Genomic DNA, 10275 nt, shown 5'->3' with positions numbered 1-10275 from the left:
CGCTCCATTGAGCTGGTAGAGGCACCAGTCAACCGCGCTCTCACCTGGGGGGCCGCCGGCTGGGCAGGGAGGAAAGGCACAGTCAGTCAGGCGCACCCAGGGCCGGCGGGCGGAGGGGAGAGGGCTGAGGAAGGGAGAAGGGAAAGAGGGCGGCGGAGGGGAGAGGCAGAGCCGGAGGAGTGGGGAGGAGAGATGGAGGGAGCAGAGGAGGGAACGGAGGGATGAGAGGGGACCAGGGAGGACCGAGGAAGGGAGAGCGTTTCCAGATACCCTGCTTGTGGGACATGGGTGTTGCCCTCCGAAAGGCGCCCAGTGCTCTGAACTGTTATTTGCTTTGCTCCCAGCGCCGGTAGCTCGGGGCGCCTCCTCCTTCTCCCAGCGGAGCGGGCGGCGCAGGCAGCCTGCGCTGCCTCGGGGCGCTCAAGGAGCCGGGGGAGGGAGGACGGGAAGGCGGGAAGGCTCCGCCCGGAGCTCCCGGCGGAGGCGGCGCAGCCTCGCCAGGACCCGCCGCGCCCGGCACCGCCGGCCCCGCCGCGGCCCCAACAGGTGTGAGCGGGCGCGGGGCGGCCCCGGCACCGCGGCGGGGGTCCGGGGCTGCCGGCGGGGCCGCCCCCGGCGGGGCGCCGGCGGGGCGGGCGGGGCTGGGCGGCCGCTCCGCCTGAGGCGAGCCCCGGCCCCGGCGGCGGCGGGATGCGACGCCACAGCCTGGCCTTCCTCCCGGCCTCCCTCCGCGGCCCGGAGTGAGGATCCTTCCTGCTGTTGGTTCAACTTCAGTCACGAACTCCCCGGCAGGTGCCCCCGGCTGTGCCGTGTCCCTCCACAGCGCCTCAGCCACTCGTGCCTGCGGCGCGGCCAGCCTGGCATGCGCGGGTGCGTATCCCCAGCTGCACCAGGAGCCTGGACACACAACCCCTGGAGAACACCTCACAGCAGGGCCTCGCCAGTGTCACCCATGCTAGCATCTGTACGGCCTCTCTCGGCTCGCCACACCAAGCACCGGCAGCTGCGTTTTCCTCACCACATTCACCTCAGTTCTCTTACCATCCCTAGGCCATGTAGGCTATCTTACGGATAAAGGCTGCAAATACCACGTAAATTGTCAGGTTTTATATACACTGGAATCACTGCAAGACCGGAGAGTGGTTTTCATCTGGTCCGTGGACCCCTGTGGATCTGCAAACTGTCTTTACAGCATCCATGAGGGGTAAGTAAGAAAGCAACCCTGTTATCAAATAAGCTTAAGTGTTCTGTGTAGTGATCTTTGCCTCCACTGGAAAATGTTTAGGAGAATGGCAAATTTTAAAACACTGAAACAGTCAGCTAGAGTGAATTTATGTTAATAAACGCCTTTATTCTTTCAGACATCCACCCCAAAAGCACAACAGGAGGGAAATGCAAAGGTACGTTAATTGTTCTGTTCACCAGGTGGCTTTCTTGATAGTTAATTTAACACGATTGTGACTGCTTAGCTTATAGCTGGCAGCATCCTGCCTACTTCTTCTGTCTTTTTGAGGTGATAGAGTCAGAGGCCCGCATACAGCACAGCTTGTGTCAAAGAGAGCAAACACACTTTGTATGGGCAAATGAGAAAAGCTTAAGAAATAATACAGGAAGACTATAATCAAGCCATACTAAGAGATTAGGAGCCTACAAGAGGATAAAATATCAATGCAGGCAGCTGTCATGGCACAATTACACTGGCTCCTCCATCTAGCTTTTTGCTATTTGTGAAACGGTATGTAAATGGTGGGGAAGCATGATTTTCGGCATAAATTCTACTTGATATACCTACATTCATCCCTTTTTGCAGCAAGTGAAAACCCTCCTGATGCCATTAGGTGTGTAAACTGTTGGCAGTTTGATTCAATTTTTCCTAATAAAAGTATTCTGTTCAAATATTTATATTCTTCTCAGCTGCATCCAAGACAGTGTCACACTGTGGCCTTTGTGAAAGAATAAGGAGAACAATTACACTTTCTGGAGGAAATAGGTTAAAATGGGAGTAACTTTCTGCAAACATTCTCAGCTACTTTTAGAAACAAAGCAAAATGCCAACACTTAAGCTTTCCTGGGAACTTCACCTAAATTACAAAGACCATAATGCCTTCTGAGGTAAAAGAACACCAGTTCATTTAGACTGTGTATATATATCCCCAAGCCATATGTTTGCTGGATGTGCACTAGCTTTTTTGGAACTGAAAAGATTTAAGCTGATGATTTGAGGAAAAAAAGAGTATCATAGAACTGTATTAAAGTAAAGCTTCATCCAGCTGCTTACAGTGATACTAACTCCCCCTACAAATTATGTACAGACCTTGATTGCTCTTCACGACACGGTATTATCATAAATAAAATTAACCTTAGCATTCCAGTGTTAGCCTCTTCTTGTTGGAGAAAACTCTAGTCTGCCATATTAAGTAGCAAACCAGGGGCCTGTTCTGGGAGAATCCATTCCTATTAGATTTAATATTTATAAAATGTGGCAATTTTATGCTGTTCAACTCAATATTACTGACTTACATAGCATTTTTCATTCTGGACTTCAAACATTTACAAAATTTGTATGTTAAAAAATTCACCAAGTTTGGCATGTAATGCAGCATGCTTTTTTTTTTCCTTTCTCAAATGAAGAGATAGATGCAAATCGCATTTACAGTGTGTGATCTGTTTCTACAGGTATCTTGAATATTGAGATGGGTTAATTTGCACCCAAGTGCCAGCTAGTCCAGTATGAATTCATCTTTTACTTTTATCAGTGTAAGTCTGTAGCTGGACACTCTTAAGCTATTTGTGATTGTTTCCTTCAGAGAGATGACTAGTTTAACTAGGTTTGGAAACTAGTGATGCTAAATCAACAGACAAACTTGAAGGTGGGAGCAGGTACCGCCTTCATCTGATGTCCTTTACTTTTGCACTGTTAGAAATGAGCAAAGAGTTTGGTATGATATTTTTTGTCACTTCAGGATTGTAAGGTTGTTAAAAGCATGTAATTTACTCAAACTAGAACTTAAGCAAGGTAGTCAAGTTATACTACTGTGTATTTTAAAGAGTCAAAGTTTAAAAAAATAGTTTAATCTGTTTTTGCTTTTAATATCACAATGATATATTGGGCAGAAACTGGTGCGACTGCAGACAAAACTTCTGAGGACACTGGGCTACATTACCCTATAACATTTTTTAATTATGGGTTGGATTTTTTTCCTTTTCAGTAGGACTTTATGCAGACACAAGTCTACCTTTTCAGTTCTCGGCACAGGGTCCACCTCTTGCTAGCAGCGATAAAACAAGTGATAAAACCAATTTAAATGGGATCAGAAGGTCAACCACATAAAATAAAATTTGATCTTGCTACAACTTCAAAACTTCAAAGATGCAGACAATAATCCGTAATGAACTATTATACCTTGAAATAAAGAAGTCGCGTTCAATTCAAAAGAATTTCCTCAAAAAAAAACCCATAAGGATTTATAGTTGTCCAAGGTGCAGAACTCAACATCTCTCTGAGCAATCTAGTTTTGTAAGAAATCCAGCCCCAGAGTTGTTAAGGAGAGCCACCAGGACCACCCGGGGGCTGTGGCTTTAACTGGCGCTCGCACCCTGCTGTAGGGACCTGAAATACCTGCAGAGCGGCTCGGGGCTAACGCAGAGTCACCCCCTCGTGCCTCAAAACCCTCTCGTTTCAAGGAAAACTGCGGTAGCTTTTTTGGTTTGGGTTGTTTTGGTTTTGTTTTGTTTTTCAACAAAGCAGCTCCTGCCGACAAGCGAGCCCGACGCCTCCGCGCGGTGAAGATGGTGCGGCGGCGCGGCAGCCGCTGCTGCCCGCCCCGGGGCCGCCGTGCCGGGGGCGGTGCCGGGGCGGCGGGACGCGGAAGTGTGGCGGGGAGCCCGCGGAGCCGCCATGCGCCCCCCGCTCCTCTTCCTCCTCCTCCTCCTCCTCCTGCTGCTCTTCAGCCTCCTCCCGCGGGCCGACGGCCGGGGGCAGCTGCGGGCCTTCGTGGTCGCCCACAGCCACATGGACGTCGGCTGGGTTTACACGGTGCAGGTGGGGCCCTCTGCGGAGCGAGCCTGTCCGGGGTGGATAACGGCGCGGCCGCCTTCCCTCCGGGACGGCTCGGCGGCTGCCGGGGTAGGGGTGGGCTTGTTGGCTGGTGGGGCTGAGCCTCTCCGCTGCCCGACCTCAGCTCAGCTCAGCTCCCTGTGCGCCTTCAAGCTTGCAAAACTACCCGGAGTCGTGTCATGCTGGCTGCGGGGGGTCTGCCTGCTCCTGTCCTAACACCTACCCGCCTCCAGAGAAACGCATAAATCCTTGTAAGGTGTATCTCCTGCCCTAAGGCTGTCCTGGAGTGTGCTCCATCACCTGGTATTTCGAGATCCCGACGCTCGTTTGGAGGAGGCATGGTTAGCTTATGTATAATAATTTTTTTTTTTTTTCCTCTCAAAGCAATCTGATAGTTGCTATCTGATAACAACAGTGGTACCGTAGCTTGCGTGCAATGTGGCATCTCACTGACGTATCTTAGCATAGGTGTGAAACACACCTCACCATTATCTAGAATGCGGTACAAAACTATTTCTACATCATGGTAGAAGTTTAAAATCTATATTTAAATAAGTAAAATCTTATCTGATCACTTATACTGGGACACTGCTTATTTTTTCAGAGTATCTCATTAGCTGATAGAGGATATGAATTGGAAAGAAAATTCTTATTGTTGCTTGCAAGTATCCTGGTTTGTGAGAACAATTATTTTCAATTCTCACCAAGATGGCTGGGGTTTATAAACTTTGTAGGCTTGGGTAATATCTTACTGCTTAGTTCCAGCATAGTTTGAGTCAGAATAAAGACTGGCATGCCTTAATCTCCAAAATACCTCAAGAAAATATTTTCAGTAAGTTACCACACAGAATATTTTAGTATTGTATTAAATTAGAAAAGTCCTTGTTCAGCTCTTAATATCTAGTGTACTCCAGTTAACTATTAAGAACTAAAATTAAGCCTCATGTTGTAATCATTGTACATCTACTTGGATTTTAGGTTGTATTGTTTGTAGCCAATTGCCAGTGAAAAATTAAAATTCCTTAGCAATCATTTGAGTGTGTCACTTTTGAGTATTAGTAAAACTTAAAAGCTATTCCCTTAGTTAAAATTTCACATTGTATTAAGCATCTAATCATAATCTTGACTTTAAAAAAACCCTTAACTGATTGAGAAATCATTGAACGAGTAATTATTAAGCTAAGCACTACAGTATTTTAAGCCATTTCTCCTACACTCAAATGTTTTCCCTTTTCTAATGACACTTTAGCATTTTTACAAAGATAGCTGGATTGGAGTTGTGGAAAGCAAGGGGTTAGGAAAAGTCCATTTCCGATTTGGATCACATCATCCCCTTTTTATTTCAAAGTGTTATTTTTGTATAGGAAACTTGCCTAAATTAAAACTATGGATTCATATTTTACATATCATGCCCATTAGTTTTTAGGTGGGTGAGAGATCTACATGTCAGTCACTTTAAGATGCATGTGTATGTATCGTGGTGTGGGTTCTTAAGCAAGTACCAGTAGTTTCAGTAGAAAAGTGTTATGGTTAAAGTAACCGTGCTGTGACATACAGATAACTTTGTTACAAGAAAACACAGACATTGCAGGGAATTCTAGGATCTCTGCTGTTGCCTTTAGACGTTGTATATCACTTTGACATTAAGTAAAGGATGGAAGACTGGATCTGGTCAGCAGAGGTTGTTGTGGCAAGGGTAAGTATACACGAAGTATTTTCATGTGCACAAGTTTAAAATTAACGTGATGTTGTTCATTTGATACCATAGGATAGGATATAACCATGTGATAGGTTATTTGATGGATACAACTGTCATGTTTGCATTTCAATAAAATCCATAGGCCTCATTCTGGAATACAAGTTGCTTTAGGAACGACATAGGATAGATGCACAGATTCTGGATGATTCTACATCAACAGTCAAACTCGTTCTAAAAGTCCTTTGCCAGTTTGGTTTTACCTTATCCTAAAACATCGAACAGAATGGAGTTATTTTTCATGACTGAAACTTCTAGGACCATAGTAGTTTAATTTATGTTGTATGTGTCACTGTATTATACCAGCAACGCACACCTGGAGCATGGAGTCATACGCACTCTGAAGAAAGAATTCTAATAATTCAGGCCATCAGAAGAAGAGCAGAAATGGAAGAACAAAGTGTGCATGTGGGTTTTTAAACTATGTTGGTGCAAAGTCTTATCATTTATGGCATTGTTGATTTAAGGTAAGCAATGAGGGACAGGGTGAGCTGTTCCCAGTGCATCAAAAGGAAAGCTTGTGTAGGTGTCTGCAGATCTTGGGGGAAACTACACCACGATCTAGTCAGGTTCCCAGTCAGAGGATGTATTTTGCAGCAGAAGGGCCCGCAGGCTGTACATAATCGGAGAGAACTCGGTCTTTCTGAGTGTACAAAGGAAGTGTGCAACAAATGTGAGGGTTTTGATCTCTCTCTTCTCAAGCCCAATGAATGTTCAAACGAGCCCATTTAATATAGGCAAAACAGTTTATTTTCTACATAATTTTTTTGCAGGAAAGTATGCATGCTTATGCAGCAAATGTCTACACATCTGTTGTAGAAGAGCTAATGAAAGGAAAGCAGCGCAAATTTATTGCTGTGGAGCAGGAATTCTTTCGACTCTGGTGGGATGCAGTAGCCACAGATACACACAAGCAGCAGGTAAGTTGTACTAGAGCCGTACTTCCTGCTAACAAAGAATCAACGCTCTTTTCAGGGAGCAAGGAGGGGCAAAGTACTTCACTATTTGCTTTTAACCCAGGTCTTGTGTAAGCTGTCTCTCAATCTGGTACTTCTTATGAAAGGACCTTAACTCTGAAGGCAGTTGCAAGAGGTTAAAGCCCCAGCTATAGATTAGAGTGGTAGGAGGTAGTAACCTTTGCACTGAAGACTCTTTACACGTTACAGTTCTTGTTTCATCGGTGACTTTCTTATTTGGGGGCATGCTAGTATAAGATGTGGGTGATTCTGAAAGAGGCTGCACCAATATCTGTTAAACATCTGAAGCTCATAAACTGCTGCTTAAGACTGCTCACAAGAAGGAACTTTTTTTCTTTCTAGTTAAGTACTGCTCAAAAACCTGCCATGTGTAAACAAGGATAACGCAACAAAGAGGTGACTGTAGATTCAACAGCAATAAGTGTTTATTGGGTTTGTTTATTTATAAGCTGTGATCCCTTTCAGTCTTTAGAGTTTTAATTTGAGCATTTTTCTTTTTCCTAGTAAAGACATTGTGAAGTTTTATTTGTCATTTCTTCTTTCCTCTGGCATGAAACAAACATGCTGACATCGAAGACTGGGCTGATAGCCTAGCAGCTGGTCATGTGTTGCATTGCAGTGCAAGATGTTTAAGTTTTGGACCCTAAAACCAGAGGATATACAGGTGCAGCTTCCCATAGGTACTCACTCAGAACTCCATGGTCTGTTTTGTTACCAGGGTCCAGCCAACAGCAGCATATTACTTGCAGTACTTTACATTTCAGTTTGTTTAAAGTGCTAGATGTTTAAAGTGTCATGTAAAAAAGGCACCTCTTGTCTGTTTTTTTTAACCTAGTCCTTCACTAAATTCTGAATTTTCTGTAATGTTTAGGATTTAAATAATAGCTTACAACCTGTATGCAGCTGACCTTTGTATGAGAGGTGTTGCTGTGTATAGGCAGTTCACTGTTTTTGTGTGGGTGCTTTGCCCATACTTACCTGTTGCAGGACAATTTTCTTGTCTGGTTTTAATTAGAAAACTGTATTGTAAGTCTGGGGTGGGGGAATTAAAAAAAAACAGCATAGGAACTACTTTGTCAAGGTACAGAAGAGTACTCTAACTTTCTAAGGTAAGTTGATCTTATTTCAAGTATGTTATGCTGCTGTAACCCAAATATAAAGTAAAGGCTCGTGTTTCTAATATCTATTCTAGCTATTATGTGGAATCCAGAGGAGTAAATGTGTATCACATTTGACTTCAGTAGTGCAAAACTAGTACATATCATTCAGCCTTTAATTTCCTAGCCTGATTACTGATAATTGTTGCTTTTACGCATTTTTAGTCAGTTCTCTAGTTACTTTATAGTTGCTTGTCTGAAAATTAAAATTATTAAAACCAAATTCCTCTTAAACTTGTGTGTCAAACATTTAATCTCTAATATTTAAGAGCTATGATGCCTGTGGCATGTTTTTAACATTAGCAACTTGCAAATATTGGGCCTCGAAATTAGGTCACTCTGGTTACTGTCCTGCTTTTTCCACTTGAACTCTAGCATTAATGATTTTCTGTAGTACACGCTCTCTGGTTTTCATTTTGCCATTTTTTGTCTTAATTTAGTATTTTACTTGGAATACAGGATTCAATTCTAGTTTCTTTTGGAATGTCTGCTTTGGATTAGAGCAGTAGCATTAAAAACTAGTAAAAGGTACAGTCTGCGTACCAAAGCTGATTTTACAATTCAGACAAGAGAATATATAGGATTGAAATGTATTGCAGCAGTATTCAGCCAGATATGAACCTCTTAGTTCTCAGTGCATGTTATTTCCACAGTATTTTCTTGTGTGAACCATTCCTATCGCCTTACCTTGGCTCGATGTCTGGGTGTTTTAACTAGGGGAAGAAAGATGTGTAGCCACTTCTGTCTGGTTTGTAGGGGTGAGCTGATGTAAGCAAAGATAGCAGTAGTTGTCCGAAGGACCACAGATATGTTCTTCTGCCATAGTAGTCTGCTGCTTGTAGTACTGCTGTGTCTGTTTCTTCAGTTCATCCTTCCTTTTGCCCGGTTCTGGTCAGCAAAAGTGCTTGTCATTAGAGATATTGTTTTCTTTTTTTTTCTAGGGTCAGATATTATTTAGGTTACTTGAATTATTTTTCTTGTGTTTTCAGCCTCTCAGTGGTTCCACAAAACTTATATTAAAAAAACATTTCCATGGCCCAAAGAGGCATCTTTTTTGGACATCCATCCAAATGGGGAATAATAGCCACAGATGCTTTTCATGTAGGTCAGGACCAGTTCTGTGCTAACACCAGATATCAGTTATCTGGTCTCCCAGCATGCTAATCAGTCACCACAGTCAGCTGGAACTAATTTATGAATGCTGAGCCCTGAAGCATTTTCACAACATTGTGAATGAGAGAGATGATTATAATCAAAATTGACAATCTAGCATCGTATCTGAGCAGACACAGGGGCATTCATTGAAGGTTCCTGGGGAAATAAATATAATAGCTCTGGAACTGGCATCCTACATGACAGATTAAAAAAAAAAGGGTGGAGATTAAAATACATATTTATATAAAATTTCTTTGTCGGCAGTTTAAGGTATCTTTGAAGTTCTAGGTAGTGAAGTAACTATAATAAAACCAGAAGACTCCCTAACACTTCCAGAAAGGGACACAGACTATTACTCCCTCCCTTCAAACAGCACCCCCTCTTCGTCCAGCACATTTGCTGAAAGTTGTACTTGTCAGCATACTTGTTGTTTCTAGTGGCTGAAATTAAAAAAAAAAAAAAAAAAAAACAAAATGCAGAAAAACCTTGAACAGTTGAACAGGTCGTAATATATTGACAGTTTTCAAACTAGGAGAAAGAGACCAGAAATGAAGGTTAGCAGTGGGTTTATCAGGCAGGCAAACCTGCTACATGTGGAATAACTATTTCTTAATAAAGCATGCTGTCTCTCACAAGTTGAGTAACCTGTCCATGCTCTGAAGGCAAGGTAGATACATACAGAGTAGAAGAGATGTGTTTGTGGCCATGGTGTGATGGCACACTCTCTCTCCCTCCTGGATCCCACAGATCTCAGTCTCCAAACTGTTACAGAGGTAGTAGACTAAAGGAAACCCTGGGAGCCTGGCCATTGCTGCTTGTATGGGGTTGCATATTGCTCTCTCATCCAGCCCCACCCCATGCCCTTCTTAAGCCAAAACAGATGCAGCAGGAGGAAGACTTTGGGAGAAGCACTAGTATCTTCTGTTTTAGTCCCCCAGCTCTAGTTGCCTTGAGGCAGGATCCTAGGCTGCTGCCAGTGCAGCGTATGGAGACAAGTCTGGTGTTTAGATAGTATAAAGGCATGGTAACAGCCCTACTGAGAAACACCAGAAGGTCAGGGTCTACCTGGCAGTGCATCCTTTGTGCCTGCTACCTCGTTTCAGTGTAAGCTGGGTAAATCAATGCGCTGTGCAGCACGTTAGTATGCTTTTTTTCCCCTTCTTTTCCTTTTGA

General features: G+C 43.7%; 1 protein-coding gene across 3 annotated transcripts in view; it reads left to right on the top strand.

Annotated features, from left to right (window-relative positions):
- Window positions 1–1032: 1032 nt before the first annotated feature.
- The window catches only part of MAN2B2 (mannosidase alpha class 2B member 2), a 31724-nt gene continuing 22481 nt past the window's right edge, over window positions 1033–10275 (top strand). Inside the window, exons 1-3 of one of the 3 annotated variants that reach the window (XM_050896165.1) lie at window positions 1033–1204; window positions 1362–1400; window positions 6587–6733. In XM_050896165.1, the coding sequence (XP_050752122.1) occupies window positions 6593–6733 (141 nt within the window). In that variant the 5' untranslated portion in view covers window positions 1033–1204; window positions 1362–1400; window positions 6587–6592. Of the gene's footprint in view, window positions 1205–1361; window positions 1401–3964; window positions 4043–4220; window positions 4399–6586; window positions 6734–10275 lie in introns of those variants that run through there. The other 2 variants (XM_050896163.1, XM_050896164.1) reach the window with 2 other exon arrangements.

This window comes from Gymnogyps californianus, chromosome 4 (assembly GCF_018139145.2).
Source record: "Gymnogyps californianus isolate 813 chromosome 4, ASM1813914v2, whole genome shotgun sequence".
In the NCBI taxonomy this organism is placed as follows: domain Eukaryota; kingdom Metazoa; phylum Chordata; class Aves; order Accipitriformes; family Cathartidae; genus Gymnogyps; species Gymnogyps californianus.
This window is presented reverse-complemented; position numbering and strand designations above follow the sequence as displayed.